Consider the following 22,695-nt stretch of genomic DNA (forward strand, 5'->3'; position numbering starts at 1 on the left):
GACATCATACAAACCTGTACTTGGGCTGATGCAAGCTCTTATCTAAATTATAACGATCGTCAAATGACTCTGGTGCCAAATGAGTAATATCAGTAGTCTGACTTAGCTTTATGTCAGCAAACAGGGCAGCTATCTCAGCTGATTTCTTTACTGATAAGGCTTCAGTGCATGCCCCAGTTGTAATGGCGGATTTTTGAAAACCTACAAGTCAACATTAGAAAAGAGTAAGCATTTATAGGAAACAATCAATCAATCAATCGATTTATTGCCAAAAAAATTTACAATTTGTAGACAAAGCTGATAACTAAAGTAAACAAACAAAACACACAAAAATAAAATAAAACTAGTAAAAAAATATTTAAACTTATACAAATCAATAATTGTATAGGGTCAAAAGTATGAATAAATAAATAAAACACAATTAAAAATTAAAAAATATACAATTGCATGTATACAATATAAAAAAGAGAAAAAAAAGGGAAACCTAAGAAAGCAAAAAAGTACTTATAGAAAAATATACAAAAGTGTTCATTAAAAAAGTATAAAAGAAAAGTAAGATATAGAAATAGCTACATAAAACAGTACATATAAAAACAATAAATCAGTCTGTGTGTGTGAAGTTAAAATTAAGTATTAAAAAAATCGTTTACCGAGTAAAAGGCTCTGTCCAGTAGGAATGATTTTAATGCCTTACGGAAAGTAGGAAAAGATGTGATGGACTTGATGTTCAATCGCAAATGATTGTGCATTTTTTTGCTTTGCACAATATAGAGTCTTTTACCAATTCTGAATGTGGAGTAGGCAGATATAAATCATACTCCTCGTTTCTAAGATGATAATTATGGGATGGCCTATCTGAATTTGATGAAACGTGCTTGCGAATTAGACAAACGGACTCATATATAAGTAGTGACGGCAAAGTTAGGATATTAAATTTTTTAAAGAAATCCTGGCAATGAGCTCTATAATTAAGTCTAAGTGTATAACGCAAAGTTCTCTTTTGAAGTCTGAAAATTTTGTCGAATTGAGTGACACTACACACATCCCAAAAAGGAAGGACATAACGAAGGTGTGATTCAAAGAGGGAAAAATACACTGTTATAGAGGTTGAGAGGCTAAGCTTCTTGGAAATTGATCTTAATGTGCATGTCCCATTTTAACGACTTGTCAACAGTAAGACCCAAAAATTTTACTGAGTCGGCTTCGTCAATGGTTGCGTTATCCAGTACAAAAGATTGCAAATTATTTTTATAGCACAAAAATTTAGTTTTAGAGATGTTAAGGCAGAGAAGATTAGAGTCGCACCGTGCTTTGATAGAAGTTAAGTCACTTGATATGATTTTATGAAGTTCGGCAGTATCCGGATTACTCCAGGTAAAACTAGTATCATCCGCGAATAAGCAGATTCTTCCTTTAATATTCAGACTAACGATATCATTGATAAATATGAGAAACAAAATAGGGCCAAGCTTGAGGCACTTCACATTTTATTGGGTTGCAAGAAGATATCGTAGCATCAATTCTCACAAACTGACTCCTGTTATTGAGATATGACTTAAACCATTCGAGGGGCATACCTCTAAACCCGTAGTGTTGCAACTTTTTTATTAAGATATCATGGTTTGCGCAATCAAAAGCTTTAGAAAAATCACAGAAGATTCTTGCCGTAGGATGTTAGTTGTTTAAGCTACAGTATACATTATTCAAAAAGGAAAACATAGCATCATTTGTGCATTTGTTATTTAAAAATCCAAATTGTTGAGGAGTGAGTATTTTAAATTTCAGTAGAAATGATAGGAGCCTTTTTTTCACTAATCTTTCAATAATTTTTGATAGTGTGGGAATAAGAGCAATTGGGCGATAGTTGAAAGACTGATCTTTATCTCCTCCTTTATGTAGAGGGATTATTATTGCCTTCTTAAGGCAGTTGGGAAAAACTCCTTTTTGAAAAGACAAGTTGATTAGAAACTTACCAGATTCTCTAATTCCGACGGATCTTGTGCCGCCCCCCCAGTAATCTCTGACGTTCTCGCAAAATCCACCCTTGCACATGGCCTGCTGTAGGCCCGCCAAGTCGGGTAACGCACCCCTTTTAGCCAATTTCAACAGTTCGTAATCCATGGCGGACAGTTTTCCCATTTGAAGGTTTTGGAGGGCCAATAAATTCAGGTCTTGCTCGGTATAGACTGAGGAGTGTGTTACGCCCGCGTGGCTATTACGACGCTTTTTTTCCTGCGTTTGGTAGTGAGAGTTAAGGATGCGTTCGCTGCCATATTTTTGTTTACTGCGCAGCTTTTCGTAGTAACCTGAAGTTAATAAAACGTCAAAATCCGGAGAGTAGGAGAATTCGAAACTCGTATCGATACCATTTAATATTAATGAAATATTCCAGGATCATTATCGTCAATGAACACAAGTTTTTTTTTTGAAAATTTAATTATGGTCTTACTGACACTACAATTTTAGAGAAGTTTTCCCTACTTCTATAAAACTCAATTGGTTAAATTTAATATGTAACGTAAAAAAGTGAGGTTAAGATCCGCAGAACAGCTCCAGAAAGAGATCATGTGTAATTATGAAAGAGTATCAAGATGGCTTTTAACAGATGAACTTTTTTCTCGATAATCGAAAAATAGCTTAAGTTTATCTATATGGACATTTTAAAAGCATTTGATTGAGTTAATGGACAATTATTTTTCAATTTCTAATAGATGCCTAAAGTGTTAGAAAACTGAAAGGGAGATATAGTACAGTGTCAGAACATTAAAAAATTAGAATTCGCATTAACGTGGAACTATGCCAAACTAAGCCAAATCCTTTCAGATTCAATATATTACGTCCAAAATACATAATAGCAGATACACAAGTCAAAATCAATGTATAGGGCAAAACATTAGATGCATATTAAGACTTGAGAGATCCAAGATCACACAGTACACTTTAACAACTTAAGCCTATCACTAAACAATATAAAACATTAATTATTAAATGCACTGATGAGTTCTGTGGCATCATAAAAATCTTTCTCGACAAACAGAATTTTTCTTACTTCAAGTTTAAATTTATTAAATGAGAGGAACTTACACATTTCAATACAATTTTGGGTTTTTCATACTCTTAGTTCTATTCAGAAGTTTAGAAGTTACTATTTTCAAATTTTTTAAATATTGAACTAATGATTTATTTACTACTGTCTTTGGGATACAAATAGGGCAATCCAGAGCTATTATTATGATATCACAATTTAAATTTTATTATAAATTAACAATAAAGAATAATTGAAATTTTGTGTTTTTATTGTGATTAAACTATATATTTTTGTTTACATAAAATCATAGAGCTGTGTTTTATTTTTGTACCTATAATTTAAATAAACATTGTTACTGAAGAAATATTCTTTTTTGCATATAAATATTAATATTACCCGAGGATATTTTGAAGTAGAAAAATTGTAAATCTGCGTAATGGTACAATAAGGATTTCTTAATTCTTTTGGTTCCAAAAGTTAAATTTATAGGTTATATTCTAAAAATATTTGCCCAAATTATGAAAATACATTAAATTGCACAGTCAGAGTTCTGATTGGTTAAAACAAATTTCTACAAGAGAAATTTGTTTTTTTTTATCCTTCAAACTCTTTTTATATATGAAGACCACAGGGGAAAAACGTGCCAAGTCATTTTTCTATTTTTTGACAGGAAACGAATTTTAAGGTTAGAAACGCTACGATAATTATACAGCTTGCAAAATGGTTATTTATTTGCCATCATATTGAAGCTATGACCTTGCTCTATGTCCTCAATGACATTTTGTAATATAATATTAAACTGGTACGTCACCACAATGTGTCGAAGTTTCAAACAACTCCGAATACCGGGGAAAAAGTTGTTATGTCACTGACTTAGCACGTTCTTTCATTATATATACTTATACAATGAAAGCGCAAACAAACAAACAAACTGCTAAGTCAGTGGCGATTGATTAATTTATATTTAAATTTTGCTTAAATAATTATTTATACTCTGTTATTTATTTACCAAACATAAAGTATAATGTATTATTTTATTTATATGTAGGTATTTATAAAAGAATGGTTGTTATAATAGAAAAAAATAAAACTTCTCTTCTGGGTTCGGTTCTTATGGGATCAACTGAAAAAAGCTGTGAAAAACAAAGTATTAATTAGGCATGTAATTTAGTAACAATCAACCATAACTCACCAAGCCAAGGAGTTGTTTCTACTTGTGTTTTAAATAGAATAAAAAAGCTGACTCTCTGGGGTGCAAATTTTTTTTTAACTTCTGCAGGTCCTTTATTTTTCCAAAGGGATAGGTCTGTATAAAAAAAATCACTGATAATTAAATTGTTGCAAAAGTCAAAACGAGCCTACTAACCAAAAGTTGCGACTGGTGGGTGGTAAAACTCACCGTCGGGTAGCGGCGGACCAGTGATTATCTTTTTTGTAAAGTATCTCGATGAAAAACTAAGCGAAGCGGAAATGGTGCAGGCTTTAAACGAGCGGTTTCTATGTGTTTACACCAGTCATCCGGTACTTCTGCCCAAAACTTTCCGTTTAAGATTTCCATATCCTTATCACATTCCATGTAGGAGTGACCTCGAATGAGGAATGTAAATCTTCAATGTTGAAACGATGGACTAAGTAATGTAAAAAATTTGAACACTGGAAAGTTCTTATTCTGTCCGGAGCACGAATCACAGAATATCTGTAAATTTCTAACTTCAGCAGGTAACTTCAAGGTAATATAATCGAATAAAAATGAGCAGACTTCATTCGCGCCCTTTTTTTCTAATAAGGATTTTTTCCTGATAAGGATAGAAGAATACTTCAGAATTTGAGAGTTTGCATACAATAAATGAAAATAATGATAACTGCCGGCTGTAGTACACATCATTCGTGGATAAATTCGGCATGGGCAAATTTCTTCCGAAATCCATGCATATTGCTTCTGTGTCTGCCTTTGTTCGACTCCTCAAAGTGGCCTGCTTTTTATGTGCATGGAATGCCTCGGCTTTTGCTAGATGTAGTTTTTGTTGAAACATCAAATCCTTAATGCTCTTTTTCTCTTGGCATGCATCAATCTGTACTTTTAATTGGTCGCAGAAGCTACAAGTATCACTACGGGGATATCCAAAGGATATATTAAACTTGCTGCAAAATATGGAGCGGTAAATTTCATAACTAGCCTTAACTTGTGGAAATTTTTCTTTAAACATAGCATACATTTTTTTCACATTTAATTCGGTAGAAAAATTAATTCTCTTAGTTTTATTAAGACTGTAGTGGCTTGATCTAGCCTTGAAACTTTTAATGTGTTCTAAAATTTTGTTTTCAGTTTCAACGCTTAGTTTGTGTTTTCTATTCAAATGTCTGCCGCGTTTATCAATCGGTGCAATGAGTGGAACACTCATATAGAGACTCCTTTGTATGGTTTTTATTCTACGTCTTGTTAAACTGCTACATTCTCACGAACTATACGCACCTTGTAATAAAACGTTGAAGTTCTCAGGGCACTCCCATCTTTCGGTAATCGAGGTCGGCGCTGAACCACTGGACAAAGAGAAATTAGACCTGTTAAATAGAATGTTTGATCATTCGAACTTTTTATTAGATTAAACTTTCGTACAATGTCCATTCTTTCACCTGCAGTTATCTTTTCAAAACATCTGTATCGTCGGAATTGACAGGCATCACCAGTTACATGTAACTGAAGCCTCATTAAATTGGTAGCATCTCTTACCCGACCCGTACATTTTCTCTTTGTGCTTACTGGCTTTGTGTCATGATCTTCACAATCACTCAAATTATTATTGTCCATTGTATTGTTTTTTACTAACAGCAATAACAAACAAAACCTTTTTTATGCGGGTATCGTTAACCTTACATGCCGATGATATAAACAACTGACTAACACAACTAACAAACTGCCAAACGACTAATTTATATACACGCAAGATAACGACAAAAGTGACTTAACACGTTCTTTCCTAGTACACCAATATTTATTCTTGTTAAAACTGGTGACTGGTCACGTTATTCCCCTGTATGGCCGTGTATATAGATAATATACCTTTTAACCTATATTTTTCTGATTAGTTCGATTTCACAAATTTCTTGACTTAACAGGTTTTTCCCCTGTGGTCTTCATATTCGACAATCTGTTTTAACCCAGTAAAATACCAGTAGATTGTGACATTTAGTAGTTGGGTCCGTATTAGAATTCGAATATCTCGCGTTAAATTGAATTCAAATTTTGCACCGTATTTGACCAAGCTTTCTTTTAAATTTGATTGGTTCAACCACAGATTTAACTAGCTAACGCAATTAGCAACGCTAGTTAAATCTGTGGTTCAACTGTTGCCAATAGAGTTATCGCTTCCAAATGTTAGTACGAATTATTGCACCTTCAGTAGAGGGCAGCATTTCAGCATTTCTCTTAATATATGTTTTGTGCTTGACAACGCTGAGATACGAAAATAGCCACACCCTAAATGGTTAAATTCATATTTTTTTCCGTAATTATCTTTATATTTTTTTTACAAAGTTACCAACGCGTTAACAAATAATAAACGGTGCTTAATTGCTCGAAATATTTATTGGATCCCGACCTTAAAACATATTATCGGAGTATTGAAGTAAAAAAATTCTAAAACTGTTTAATGGTATAAGGGTTCCTTGATTTTTCTGGTTCCAAAAGTTAAATGTACAAGTTATATTCTATAAATATTTGCCCAATTTAGGAAAATACATCAATTCGCATAGTCAATTGGAGTTCTGCTTGTAACTTAAAAAATATAAAATATAAATGTGTTGGAAAGAACAAGTATTGATGACAATCTGTTTCAACCGAGTGAAATACCCGTAGGTTGTGACATTTATTATTAGAATTCGAATTTTTCGCGTTAAATTGAATTCAAATTTGGCGCCAGATTTGACAAAGCTTTCTTTTAAATTTGATTAGTTAAACTGTTACCAACAGAGACTTCGATGGCTTCGAAATGTCAAAATTAGTCCGAATTATTGCACCTTCAGTAGAGGGCCAAAATTTCTTCCCGTTAACAAGGCAACCCGCATTTCTCTATATTTGTTTTCTGTGCTTGACAATGCTAACGACGACATACGAAAATGGTTAAATTCATATTATTTTCCTAATTATCTCTATAATTTTTTACAAAGTTACCAATGTTTCAACAAATAATAATTCTTTCTCTTAAATTTGATTGATTAAACTGGCTACCAATAGAATACAAATGTCAAAATTAGTTCGAATAATTGCACTTTCAGTAGGGGGCCCAAATTTCTTCCCGTTAATAAGGCAACCCGCATTTCTCTATATTTGTGTTCTGTGCTTGACAATGCTGGGATACGAAAATGGTTAAATTCATATTATTTCCCCTAATTATCTTTATAATTTTTTACAAAGCTACCAATGTTTTAACAAATAATAAACGGTGCTTAATTGCTCGGAATATTTATTAAATCCCGACCTTAAAACATATTATTAGAGGATTGAAGTAGAAAAATTGTAAATCTGATTTAACCCGTGTGAAATACCCGTAGGTTGTGACATTTAGTAGTTAGAATTCGAATTTCTCGCGTTAAATTGAATTTAAATTCGGCGCCGTATTTGATCAAGCTTTCTTTTAAATTTGATTGGTTCAACTGTTACCAATAGGGTTATGGCTTCCAAAAGTCAAAATTAGTACGAATTATTGCACCTTCAGTAGAGTGCAGCATTTCAGCATTTCTCTAGATTTATGTTTTGTGTTTGACAATGCTGAGATTCGAAAATAGCCACACCCTAAATGGTTAAATTCATATTATTTTCCGTAATTATCTTTATAATTTTTTACACCAACGTTTTAACAAATAATAAACGGTGCTTAATTGCTCGGAGGAATGTAGGAATTGGAATCATAAGGAAATGGTGTGCTGTATATTCCCTATACATCAACCCCAGAAAGCCTAAGATGGTGCTATTCACCAAAAAGAGGAAAATCACACCTCTTCTGGCGCCCAAACTATAAGGCACATCACACAGTTATGACAATACAGTATCTAGACGTGAAACTTGATGGTAAACCAATTTGAATCTCTTACATTCCAAAAAGAGTACTGGAAGCTCGAACTCTTATGAATGAAGCACACCAGAAAATTTAGGATAAGATCTATGTTACTCTAACTAGACCCTGGATTACAATTCATCGAAAACTGGACCAATTTCAAAGAATGGCTTGTCTCAACGTAACAAAAACTATGAGAACATCACCAAACAGTGCTTTAGAAATCTACTAGACTAATTTGTATCAAGAAGCACCAAACTCGGTTCCTATATAGGAGGCTCTATCGAGTTGACCTTACCTCACCGATTTTTGGTTTCATCAAACCTTACATAATTAATTGCCTTTAAGCATTGGCGCCAATCGGAGGGCGGGTATTACTTATATCTATTCGAAAGATCCAAAACTGAAACAGGTTCGGACTGCCGCCAGGGTGGCCAGACAACGAAAGTCAATTTAGTCTGTGTATATGTAGAAATAGGAATGGTCGGGGTGGGGGCAGCGATTTGTAGGAATATCAATTAATCTTCTTTTGTTTTCAGCATTTCCTAAGAAATTTTATTGCTCAATATCCCTAAAAACTGTTGCTTTATCGACAATCATGTCAGCTGAATGACGAATCCTTCCACGGCGATGCCTTTCGGCACATTTTGTTCCTGTGCGGGTCTGATCTTCGGGGTATCCGTCAGAAACAACTGTCACATTCGATGTACCATGATGTTTGTCATAATCTGATGCATCTGTAAACCATTTTTTGAACCTACAGAGCCGAGGGACGATGTTCAAAAATCCCCAACAAGTTAAGGATTTTACATGTTAATGTTAGGTCCATAAGGAAGAAAGTGGATGAGTTGGAGTCATTCATATGTCAGAATATGTCCTATGTTTAACAGAGCATTGGTTAACCGAAGATGAGATACATTTGATAAATATCCAGTGATATAAACTGGCAGTATGTTCAACTAGATCTCACTCTATTGCTGGTGGTACAGGTATTATTGTGTGTTAAGTTTTCTATTTTAAATTGTCTTAGCAGTCCTATTGTTGAGAAATGTTCTGAATATTGTAGTGTATTTTAATATTAATATTTTAGCTTTTTTTATTGGCGCCCATCTGGAAATTATCTTCTTGGAGTCTTTTAAGGGGCTTTTAGATAGTCTGGATACAAGTACGCCAGTTCCAGGAGACTTTAATGTTCGCTTTAATACAAGTCAACCCGAAGCCATTCGCCTTTGTAACTTGTTAACGGGTTTTGGTATTAAAGAAACACTAACACGAGATGACAATTATTGTCTGGACAATATCTTTGTGAGCACTGACATGTGGCAGTGGTTGCATGGTAAGTGTCTTTCAAACCGAAAGATACCGCAGAACAAATAAAACGGTGATATTCCTCACGAACTGTAGACAAGGCGGTTCTTAAGCTGTCAAGACCACGACTAATGAGGGAAATAGGGCAGCAATCTATTCTTCTTCGAATATCAAAGAGTTAATCAAATTTTACTCTCACACGTTTTTTAAAAAGCAGTGGGATGGTACTTAAGGCTGCAATTTATCCCAGGTGGCAATCAGCAAACTGTCCTTGACTAAAGGAAAACTTCATCTTATTCTCACGAGATCATCAGGCACGAGAATCATTATCAGAAATGTTGCTTTTCAAAATGCCTGTTTTATATTAATTTTTGTAGCAATCTTTATTTTTATCACTACCATACGTCCTGCTAATTTCTCCCAGAAATCTCAAATGGGGAGCTCATTTACGTTAATTACGAAAAACTAATCTCAGTATCCTCATTATATTTGAATATTGACTAAAAGTAGCGTCTTTAGTAAGTAGCGTAGATGGAGTTCGCAGGTTTAAGACCAAGAAATCAACAACTTCCTTTTTTGAAAAGGTTTTTACGCCTTTTTCAAGGCTGCTTACTGTGAAGAAGCTTTTTTGTCGATTGCATATATACTAATAGCAACAGAACAATATATGTAAATGGACACATATGTGATTATACTTTGAACTAACATAACATAAATCATACATGAACAACCAACGATATGTTAGTGATGTCAAGTAAAAAAAAAAAAAAAATATTGGCTATTATGTGTTATTTATGTGATTACAAGAACAAGCATTAATAGCGTAGGGCCTAAATATATCCTTAACACGTCCAGAAAGTGCAGGCGTTACTACCTACAGACTACCACCTAAGAGTGAAATTTTGTGAGTGGTTGTTGCAACAAAATACTCGAAATACCCTTTTTACTTAGGAAGAAGAAAATGACATGAAGGAGAAGCAGAAGAAGAATGGAAGAAACTAATTACGTTCAAAATTAAAAAAGTTAATCATTCCATCCAGGAAGTTTATGTTAGTAGGGAAAAAGAAGAAAAAGAGGAAGGAGAAGAAATGTGATCTGAAGTTAATACTTTTTTCCAGGCAATTGACGTCATTAAAGAAAAAGAATGTTGGGCTTAATTGCTTGTAAAGAATTCAATAATTTCTTCCCGAAAATTGACGATGCTTAGGAAGAAAAAGATGAAGGAGAAGTAGAAGAAGAATAGAAGAAATTTTAGGCTGAATTGACCTTAAGTTCTTTCCCAAGTTGTACAAAGAGCCATTTTACATATAACATCTCTTAATGACTGTACAAAAACTAAACAATTTTTCCTCTTGTCAACTGGTTTAAGTGTTATATGCGTCCAAGACCTGATGTGTTCGTTAATTTAAATAAATAGACGCACTTAAGGGCCATCAGTAAATTGTCGTATCTGTAGACCGTCCGATCAACAAATTCAAATAATTTGTAATTTATTCCATTTCCCTTTTCACGCACGCACTCGCAAGTCAGTAGCATGGAATTATCCGTTTTCGTAGTAAATAAAAATTTTATAGAAAATACGGTTTGGAGTGGTAGGCACTTCATTCATGCCATCTCACTCTGGATCGACTATATTTAGTCACATTTGAGGTCCTGATGATGTTTGCGTCATTAAGGGAAACACGTGTCCTTGAGAAAATATTTTTTATTAAGTAAATGGTGTTCTATTTTTTACCCTGTTTTAGGCATAGTCTGCAACTATTTCAAATTTTCCAAGCGGTGATTTTTTTAAAATTTTTAGTTCCAGAGAAATCCAAACAAGTTGTTTTAATTAACTGCCTGAAAGCCTGGAATTATTTTTATTTTCCAGACAATTGAAGTTTCTATAAATTTAAAAAAAATTGCCTGGAATGATTTTTTTATTCCAGGAAATTGACAACAAGCCTGGATATTATTTTATTTTATATTATTGGATATTATATTATTCAGATGCCAGTATGTATCGTAGTTAGAATCTGCCAACAAAATATATAAAAAATTTTAAATGCCTGGAATATTTTTTTAATTTTTTTAATAAGTGAAATTATTTTATAAAGGCAATGAAGGATATTAAAAAAAAATAATTGCTTTAGCCTAATATCTGCCACGAATAAATGCAATTTTTTTGAATATTCCAATGAAACTAAAGAGAAAAAATTGACCTGCCTGGAATAAGTTTCTATTTTCTACCAATAGGGAAAAATAAATCGTTTTCCAGAAAATTGAAGATTTTTGACAGAGGCATTATTTCAAAGAAATCAACTGCCTGGAATAAATTTTTATTTTATTCCCTGCACTCATAAAAATTTCTCAATAACTGCAAACAAATATGTATAGAAAAAATACCTAATCAATGTTTTGGAATTATTTTTCTTTTCCAGACAAATGGGGATTTTTAAGACAGTTAAAATTTAAAAAAAAAGACAAAAAATTGCCTGGAATTTAATTTTCGCTATTTTCCAAGCAGTAAAAATTATACTTGATTAAAATATCAAAATTAATCTAATCAAAGTAATATTTTGGCTACCGATGAAACTTTTGCTAAAAACGAACCTTTACTCCTAAAGGCATAACCCATTCTATACATTAAATATACACGGTCGTTTAAAAATCGTCAAGCAGTGGCCCAGACAAACTGCCAACATCATGTTTCTTTAAGCATGTGGGCACAAATTGTACCGTCCTATTGCCAGATCGGTTAGATGACCACCAGTATATGGAATTTCACCGGAATAATTTGCCGGTCCTTCTTGAAGATGTGCTATTGATAGTCCGAGCAAGGATATGTGGTTTCTGCACGATGAGGCACCTCCGCATTTTCGTTTAGAAGTTTATAGTTCTTTGAATATCAGGTACAGCAAATATGCTAAATCGGGTGGACCAACTGCATGGCCTTCACGGTCTCCCGATCTAAATCCTCTGGCATCCTTTTTATAAGTAAACTTGAAAAACGAGGCCTACCGTACTCCAGTTCAGAATATTAAAGCCGGCCTAAGTTACAAATGTGGCGCCACATTTGTCTTTCGACATAATTTCGTTCAACATTTTGTACATTTGCCACAAATGCGGTACAAGCACGCACATCAGGGCTTAGTTCTGTTCCATATTTGTAGCCATTTTGTCGTCTTCTGATGACGATGATTTTATGATGTCAAGTCAAAACCGAAAAAAACGTCATTACTGGGTTCATCCCTGTAATAATGGTTGTTCCAAAAAGGGAAATTTTGAAGTATCAAAGCTATTATTAAATCATGATGATGAATCTCAAGCTTCCTATAGAATGTTACCTGCAAAGTGTGGTCATATAATATTTCTTTACTTCCTGAATAAATAAAATGGTTTGTGTAATATCGTTCTTCATTTGTATTTTAAAACGTGACACGACACGCCGCAACAAATATCGGACAGGTTGATTATCCGGGGAGTAAACACAAATGCGGTGTGGCTTCAAATGACTGGTGGCTAGCGACAAGTTTTCCACTTTGGCTTTCGCATTGTACGTTTGCGCATAAATCTGGTGAACATAACCTAACATTTTTGTTGTTGTTTTGAAGTTTTTGTATGGTAATTTTTGTAAAGCTGAATCCTTATATAAAGTTTTAGAGAGCGGGTATACTTCACACTAAAAAATAAATAAGCGCCTTGACTATGCTATTTATATTTTAATGAAGTTTGTCAGGGACAAGCTATTTAATCTTTAATTGTCTTAAATAAGGGAAAAGTTTCCAGCAAATTAAAAGAATTAAGAACTAGACATAAAACCAGTGAAACCTTAAATGTGTCTTCAGTAATAGTAAATAAAAATGGCTGGATTATACCATCATCGTCCACAAAAGATCTATATCAAATTGAAGAACGGCAGATAGATTGTAACTGCAAATTGGTGTGTAGTCAGTGTCAAAATAAATGTATTCATAGGTATACCTGTTCTCCTGTTCATGCTTGGATTCTTCCATCAAATGAAACATGTGCAAATACATACGTCATACACCTTCTATGCAGGTTTTTAAAATCTCAAAATATTAATGGGACTGGTAATCAGGATTATCAGGAAATAGGGCAGTATTATGGTAGGTAACTATATGTATTATCTGAAAAATAAAACCTGAAATTTTGAAATTCATTGATGGCAAGGTAGTTTTAATGATTTCCTTTCATTATAGGTATAAGAGGATTCAAATATCAATGAATTTAAAAACTTGCCCTTTCAAGCAATTCTTCAACCTTATATTTAAATGTCAATCATATTTTTTTTTTTCAAGAAAAACTAACGAAATAGGATGAATATAAGTACAAGGTATTTTGAATGTTTTTGGGTTGGTTTGGTGTAATGGTGTTGTGTAAAAACCATTTTGGTTATAACAATGTTGGTGTTAGTAGTACAACATATTGTTAGTGATGTGAGTAAAATTGGTTATAAACATTAGATGATCATAATCTTTTAAAATAAACCATGTCATACTTTAATTCAACCTCTTTCAACCAGTTTTAAAAATAAAGAGCTTTGAAAATGACATTTTTTTACTTACATAATAATATTTGACATTAACCTCAAAAGGTCTTAAAGAGTTAAGATAGGAAAGTGAAATCCGTTTTTCTCTATCTTCAACAGTATCAGCTTTAGAACCCTCAAAGCTATAAAAATTCCATTTTCAACACCCTGTATTTCAAAACAGTTGCATTAAAGTATGATATGTGATATATTAAAATTCTTGGATTTTTATAATAAATACTTGGTATTTTATAAAAATAATATACAGGGTGTTCCATTTCAAAAAGTATAACATTTTAATGCCAGACTTTTTGTGAACGTCAAAATATGTTATATATTTTATTTTTTACCTATTTTACACCTACAAAAAAGCCACAATAATTGAGGGTAGTACTTTATACGAAGTCACCCAGTACAATAGAGGTTTATCAAACTTAAATAGCCTTTATATTCCATAAGCCATTTATTTCACTTGATAAGAATGATACGGGTTAAATAATATACTGCTTACTTACTTATCAACCGCAACATATTTTAGGTACCTTTATTAATGGTAATTTGATGGTAATATACCTATTGGTTTTGCTTAAAAAATAAAGAAGATCATTAAGTACGACAAACCTTTTACTATTTATTAGTTTAGATTTATTGGATTGGATTAAAATATGAGTCTGGCTTTTATTCTTCTTGATTAGATTTCCAAGTTTTTTTTTTGTAGATGATGATAAACCCGAATTGATGATTGACGAAAACGAAAACGTTAATGAGGAAAAACCAATAATCAATGTATTATCGAAGAAAAAGGCAAACCAAATTGAAAATTTAAAAAATGACAAAGAGAAATTAAAAATGGAAATATCAGAAACTATTAACAGTCTTGAATGTTATAAAGAATTGGATATAGCAAAACAAACATTAGTTTCTCTTGTGCCCAAAATAAGAGCATTCAGAGATTTAAGGAATAAACAAAATAGCAAAATAAATAAAAATGTCATACCTCATAATAAGAAGATTGCTCAATAACGACGAATGTTTAAGAAGAAAAAGAAACATGTAGGAGGCTCAAAAAAAGATGGGATAACGAAACCGGATAGAGAAGAAGTCAATAGAATTTCACTAAATATGCTACTTGGAGAATAATTTAGCTGTTTATTTTGATATGTTATTAAATCTATATAAAATTTGATTTTATTAATCAGATAAAAGTAGTTTTATTTTTATTTTTTCTTTAATAAAATTAAGTTAAAAAGAGCTCTTAACTTATTACATTTTTATCTCTCAAAATAATGTTTATGCTCGAACTAAAAGAAAATGTAACGAAAGGCGTTAATTTAAAACGTATTTTAAGCGCTAAAATATTAAAACGCTAAAAACAATTATATTTCCAAAATCTTAATGAAAATCTTAAAGTTCAATTTTCCAATAGTATGGGTTAATTAAAATTAATCCAATTTAATATTTTTACTGACATATAGGGTATATATATTATATATATACTGATATATATTATATACTGACTATTAGGGTATATATATTTAAAATCCTTTATTGCGATTTTAGATTTCGACTTCAAGTTTCAGCGCATTTTTTTATATAAACTAAAATACACCTGGTGTATAGTGTGAATATAAACTAAAAATAAAAAGTTCTAAATTCTAACCTCTCCTTTAATCTCATGCACGTTATTTAAGTATATTTCTCTATTTAAATATCGCGCCAACTGTTAACGCGTGCGCGCAATGTGAAAGCCAAAGTGGAAAACTTGTCGCTAGCCGCCAGTCTTCAAATGCCGTTTGGTAGCAAATACATCTTAGGTGTGTGGATCCAAATTAAATAACACGCGCGCGTTAAATTCTGTCCGATACATTTGTGGAAAAGAATTTGTGGCGCAACATTTGTATCGTAGGTGTGCGGCCTGCTTAAAGAACTACGTGACCGAATCACAATGGTCGCCGATACTGGAACCTTCAAGCACAACCGGAAGGAGCTGTATTTGAATTAGTGCGCCAAAATTGGACTAGACGCGCCCAAACTTACATTGAAGCCAATGGAGGCAGTTTTGAACAGCTTTTATAAATAAGTGAACTGGTAAACCATATTATTTTATTATCTGGATTTTTATAGGACTTTTATATGTGGTTAAAGTTTCGTGGAAAAGTTGTAAAACACCCTCTATAACCTTTCTCTAAAAACTGAACGTTAAATTCTTAGTAATCTTACCTTCACTGGGGTTGGACTTATACTCCAAACTTCTCGTACTTTTTGTATTCGAATTCTTCTTGCACAACTTTCGGTGCCTGTCGTCTTGCAGCATTTTAGTACAATGCGCGTGATGAGACTTTGACGATGAGTTGCGTCTCTTATTGGATTTTCTTTGGCTGCCGTACTGACAGTAGCACTTATTTGATTCGGCACAAGAATCGGTATCACAGTCGCAATAAGTTAGGGATGTATCTTCACAATTGTACTTTTCTTCTAAAAAAACATATATATATATATTCCTAATTTATATGCATGCTTATGGTACTTACTTTGCTTACTTTTCCGTTTGTTCTCAAAGTTTTTATTACCTAAACTACAATAGCACTTATCTGCCGAAGTGCAGGTGCAAGTGTCGGAGTCATATGAGCATTCAGAACATGACACGTAACCTGACGATGAGTTTCTCGTGTGCAGGTTCATGTTTTGAGATCGGTTGTATTTGTTTTGGCGTTTCAAGGAGAAAAAGTCTGATTCCTCACTGGTGCTCGCACGATCTCGTCTTCTGTTTTTGCTCAGTTCACCTGCAAGTGTTGGCCTCTATAAGAACCCAGGTAGTAAGATGACGTTAAATAATGTGAAGAGACGTCATTTATAAGTCACAATTGGTCCACAGGCCTTTTGTGAGCTTAAAAAACGTTCGAGAAATGTTCGTTTAGGAACATCACTTATGACGTGGTTGAAAGACGCTTTTATATCGTCCTTGTTATGTATTTAGACTTTAAATAATATTAAACTTTTGTGATACTGTGTATGGCCCTTGTTTAGACAACAGAGATAAAAAGCGTACACACAAGTTGCAAAATGCATGTATAAGGTTTATTTTTGGTATTCGCAGGCCATATGAAGTGTCACACAAGTTGAAAGATCTTAAGTGTGAGAGTTACATTATGTGGTATTTTGCTACCATATTCTTAAGATGAGGTGCCCACAATATCTATTGGATAGGGTGGTATTTAGAGCTGATATTCATCATCAGGCTAATGTTAGAAATAGACGGCATTTAGATATTCCATGACATCAAAAAGAAATTTTTAAGTGATCATAAATATATTACTGATTTTTCGCTAACGACAAACGGCTTTCGAAAATGCATGAAATCTAAGCTCCAGAATATTACTTAAAAACAGAGCAATGCATTTAAAAGTATGAACTTTGGATTTGTTATAGGTTTTTATTTTTGTATATTGTCTTTTTCATTTTATTTATGTGAAAATGTTTTAAATGTGTTTCCTCGATTTTTGTGCACTATTTATTTATTTTTCTTTGGGTACTTACTATTGGATACTTTTTTTGGATAAATTATTCTACTTTATAGGCTACAACAGCCTTCAACTGCGTTAAGAAGCTAAAATTATGCCTTTTAATCCGCATTTTGTCTGTCACTTTTTGTTACAATGATGTTTTTTTTACAGCTTTGTAAACATATGTATATGTGGATTATTAAACTTTATTATTATTATTATTACTATTATTATTATGTTCTGATTACGTTTACGTTATGAGACCACTACTAGGGAGCCGCCATTTTGCGTGATTGTGTCCTTTCGATGTTGGTCACTCTGACAAATTTCAGTTGTGCCAATTGTAAGAAAATAAAACAATTAATGTTTTTGAAAGGTTATTATTACAAGTGCAAAATAGAAAGTTACATTTAGTTACTAGATCTGTGACTTTTTTTTTGTCTCCTACTTTAAGAATTTCGTTTCGAAATTTATGAAAGAAAGTAATCCTCACCTAAAATGAGACAAGGTTCCAATTAAGTTGGGATAGATGCATACACTGTAAGATATTTGTTTTATTATTCTGATTTTCTTGAATCTTATAAATCCTAATACCATGAAAATGATGATCTTCATTTAAATTTTTGCTTCTATTTACTTAACAAATTCAGTTAAAAACACTTTCATTTTCTTTCCACATTAATAGTACAACTTTTTGTATCACATTAATAGGTACAACCATCTATAAAAATCAAAATATACATGATTTTATGAAGGTTTGTAATTAGCAAGGGTTTATATCGTAAAAATAAACAACTCTATATATCATTCAATCATAAACACAGATAGATAATTCACAACAATTCGGTTTTGAGAAACAATGAACCAAATACGTTTAAATAAGGATGGTGATCCATTATCCACGTATTAAATAAGGAGGAAACTATATCGCCTGTTGCAGACGATATACCCAAGCGTCGTTCACAAATCGCCAAAAACTAGGCAATCCGCTATACTCACACGTCAGCGTTGTCAATTTCATTACCGTTATTTAATATATTTTTTGTTGGCAACACAGCAAATGTTCAGAGTCACCAACATCAAAAGGACACAACCACTATAAAAATGGTGGCCACCAAACAGTGGTGATTTTTGGGTATCGTGGCCATATTCATTAACAGTCAAGTTATATTTATAAAGTTTATGTTATGAGGCGACAGTCCTGTATTCTGTTAATCACTGCTAGCTTGTGTCAGTTGTCATACATAACCTCAGAACCACGAAAAGACCAGCATGGAAACATACATGACAAAATCAGCAGACATTGTTAGTACCGGTTTTATAACTAAAATTATATTATACAGTTGCAAACAAAGTTATTTTAGATGAATTGTTCATATCTTTAAAATGACTTACTTTTACCATACCTTATTCAGGTAAATATTGAGTATTTTTTTATTATATAATTCTGCCAATCTATTTCATCCGTTTTGTAAATCAATGTTAACAAAAGGAGATCAACATTTTAAAGTAAGAAAAAAAAATAAAAAAGAGGCGACAATGTCGAGAATTGAACCCAGGATCACGACCTGCCACCATATTTGTTGAACAACAAACATACACTAAGGCGGCTTGGTCTCTTAAATACCAAAGCCAATTAAGTTTAAGTAATCTATCACGTGACTAAAATAAGATATGCAATTGGTGGTACAGGTGGCGCTGGCACTATCGCTACCGATCGACGATCGGCATTATGGGCAATCTGCGGATTTTTAATTCTTTGGTATTTCTTTTGTTATAAAATAAAATCATAAAAACAATATTATATCCACTTGTTGCATGTTGCACCATCCATTCATATGCGGAACCCTATATTATTGATCTGTGAGCGCCTAGAGTGGTATTAACTTATGGTTAGGACTTTAGGTCCTTTGTAAGAAGTTATGTGCTGTTTTATAATCAATAAATAAAAACAACAACTCTCGATGTTTTTATTCCACTGTGCAGGCACGGGAAACTTATGGGAATAACGGTTCGTTCCTATTAATTAACACACAAGTGGCAGGAGGGCGCAAGGTAAAATCTATTTGGATACATACTTTTTTCATTTTTGTAGCTTATTTGGATTCCAATTATCAATATTTCTATTTTTGTCTGTGAGTACATGTTTAAATATATTGAAATATGCTATTAAATTTGTTGACAAGATTTTGTGGTGAAATGTCTATTCAAATTTTATTAAATCAAATATAAGTTCTCTATGATAGTTTAAATTTTAGTTTTTATTAGTGCCATGTTTCACATATATCTTTGTATTTGTGCTAAATTTAATTATAAAATATTAATAAACATGTAATAATAAAGTTTCAAGTTTATATACTGTTGTATTTTTTATTAATCTCCCATTTTACACACTAGCTTTTGTTTATTAAATATTTTCTTGTTAAATTTAATATTTTTCTTTTCTGTAATTTTAAATATGATATTTATTCATATTTTATACCAACAAAAATATGGAGTTTAACAAAAAATATTTAATAAACCATTCAAATGTCAAAAACATACCAATAATTTTAAAAAGCCCGCCATTCGGCGGATCGGGTGAATAGTTGACACACGGATCGCAGTACGTCGCCACAAGCGTAAAAGTCCAACCGATTGTTAAGCAGTTGTCTATCTATTTTAGTTATTATATATATTATCTATGCCACTGTGTGACTTTCCAAACTTGGGCCAGTTCAAGTTAATTTTAATAGGTTAGGTGCCGAGATAGGCAGTGAGGCTGGTTAGGCACCTGTTTGTGAGTTAATACTTAGTAAGAGAAGTTGTGGAATTTCCAGCAGCGTTGTGTTGTTACTATTTTCATTGAACAAAATTGCGAATAACCAGGTGTTACTAATAATTAAGGTTAAAGGGCAAAGAAAACTATGATGAATAGGCTTTTCTAGCACAGAATTATTTAATACTAGAGTGATTCCAGCATTGTAATTGGCAGGCAAGTACTAGTGCAGAGGCAACTTAAAGACGACAAGGCTAAGGCAAAATTAATTTTGACCATAGTTTCGTGCTTATATCTTCATATAAAGTCGACAGAGACTGCCAGAGACTTGTGGTAAAAACTAAGAGCCATGTTTGTTGACCATGCGGTTTTTCCAGAAGGATGAGCCTATATTAAGAGTGTTGATTTTTACAAGGTTAGTGACTCAATGAGTAGTTCTATAAACCAGATTGTAGAAACCAACCAGCGCCTCAGAGTTTCCGGGTTTAATATAGATGATGAATGCGTAGGCTCATTGATGCTTGCAGAATTGCCTAATAAATAATGTGTGCCAATGATTATGGCAATAGAACGCTTAGGCATATCTATAGCTACAGATGTTATTCAGACTAAGCTTTTAGACATGGCGGGGGGTGATCTTAAGATAAGTACAGGTAGTGCATTGTATGCAGGTGGCAAGCAGCAGATCAACAAAAAGGGCAAGAGACAAAGAGCATTCAGTAAAGAGTTTGGGCACTATAAGTCAATTTGCTGAGGAAAAGAAAAGAAAAATGAGAATTTAAATAACCCAGAACCCAAAAGTAACAATTCCTTTAGTGTATTTTTTCTCACCGGAGACTACAAAAAGTCAGGTTGGTATATCGACAGTGGGGCGAGTCTATGGTATAAGATGGTACAAGGATGTTAAGCGCCAGCAGTCCATGTCCAACAGAGGAGATAGTAGTGGCCAACAATAAAGAGTCCAGTGTTGTCTTATGGAGAACTCAATATCATAACAGTGTGACATTGTTGTCCAGAACGCTTTGTGTGTGCCAGATTCAACCCCCAGTTCAATTTTAACTCTAGCGGTTGCCAGATTTTTGAATAGAAATGCGAAACTGCTTGGTGAAGCTGATTTAGAGAATGGCGTTTATAAGTTAAATACTATTAACAGAAAAGTGTTCTTTAGCAGTCAGCAGGGCAGTGACAGTGGACACTTGGCACAAGAGGCTTCGTCACTGGTTGGCTATATAATCAGTTTTGTCCATATTCAAAGTTTATTCTTGAGTATACAACTAGTTTTTTACATTCTTAAAACCATCACACAAAGCCTCTCTAGCAACGGACCATGTTTTGCAATTAAAGCGGTATCATCAGTTTTATTTGACATGATAAAGGGATTTTTAGAAAAGAATTTAGGTAAATCTTAAACAATAATATCTGATGGTTTTTCACACACATTTTCTAACTTAGAAAAATTCAAAAATTGGAGATTTAAAAACACTGAAAGTGACTCAAGTGCCTGGAAAAAACTGATTAATTAAAAAATGTTTATAAGGAAAAATTCAGACCATTTATAAATATTCCTGTTGCTATACGTATAAATACAATTTTTCTGAATATTTTCTGTTTATTTAATAAAATAGTTTATTTATAGTAATCAAACAATTTTCCCAAACAGTTTTCCCTTTTTTTTAGAAGCAATTCCTGTAATGTACATGAAAAAGAATATTAATAGACCTTATCAATATAAAAAAAAAGGTGTTATTGAAGGTCTGAAGTGTGCCGAGAAGGTGGACATTGGTTCAATTGTACAACTTGTTGTGAAGGTAAACAGCATAGATTCCTTTTCTCAAAGGACAAAAAGAGCCTAGAGCATGTATTGGACCTTATACACAGTAATTTACATGGTCCTATGGAAACAACTTCCATGGGTAGTTCCAGATATTTTTTTAGGGTTCAAATATATACAGGAATTAATTTTTTTTAAAGGGTGTTTTACTTGCTTCTGCCATGTCTTTATGGACATGGTCATATTGTGCAAAAAAACTAATTTACTCATGTTTGTTTGCAGAAGCAGTCTTCATAAGATCCATTTTTTAAAGAGAATCATCCTTTTCACGTTTTGTTACTTGATTTAATTTAATTAGACTTTTAACAGTTTGGAATTTTAAGTTAAGCATCTCGTGGGCGTACAAGCAAAACCGTATAAGTCCATAAAAGTGAATTGTGAGAAAAATGGAAAAAAAAGATTTTAATTTGCCTGTAAAAGTTGTTTTTAAATATGTGATATTTTAAAGCTGTAGACATGATTTGTTAGCTTTTTTTTAATGATAATTTATCAGTAAAACACCTATATCATCTAAGTTTTTTTTTTATTTTACGTTTTTTACATGCAGGTTGGACTTACATTTTTTTTCTGATAAATTTATTTATTTTGTTGGACGTAAGTGATTAATGGTAAATCATCGTCATCATCACTACTGTCTGATTCGACCAAGTGTTCTGGTCTTTGTTCAACATTTGTGGATGTT

The 22,695-nt window shown here is 32.8% G+C and overlaps 1 protein-coding gene across 6 annotated transcripts in view; it reads right to left on the reverse strand.

Annotated features, from left to right (window-relative positions):
- Positions 1–22,695, reverse strand: part of LOC126746651 (uncharacterized) — a 129,453-nt gene that overhangs the window by 9,294 nt on the left and 97,464 nt on the right. For 5 of the 6 annotated variants that reach the window (XM_050455022.1, XM_050454996.1, XM_050454994.1 and 2 more), the window contains exons 12-15: positions 16,453–16,704; positions 16,142–16,396; positions 1,974–2,306; positions 15–201 (exon numbers count right to left, since the gene is read on the reverse strand). In XM_050455022.1, coding sequence (XP_050310979.1) covers positions 15–201; positions 1,974–2,306; positions 16,142–16,396; positions 16,453–16,704 — 1,027 coding nt within the window. The remainder of the gene's footprint in view (positions 1–14; positions 202–1,973; positions 2,307–16,141; positions 16,397–16,452; positions 16,705–22,695) is intronic. The other variant, XM_050455012.1, reaches the window with a different exon arrangement.

The sequence above is a fragment of the Anthonomus grandis genome, chromosome 2, assembly GCF_022605725.1.
Source record: "Anthonomus grandis grandis chromosome 2, icAntGran1.3, whole genome shotgun sequence".
Classification (NCBI taxonomy): domain Eukaryota; kingdom Metazoa; phylum Arthropoda; class Insecta; order Coleoptera; family Curculionidae; genus Anthonomus; species Anthonomus grandis.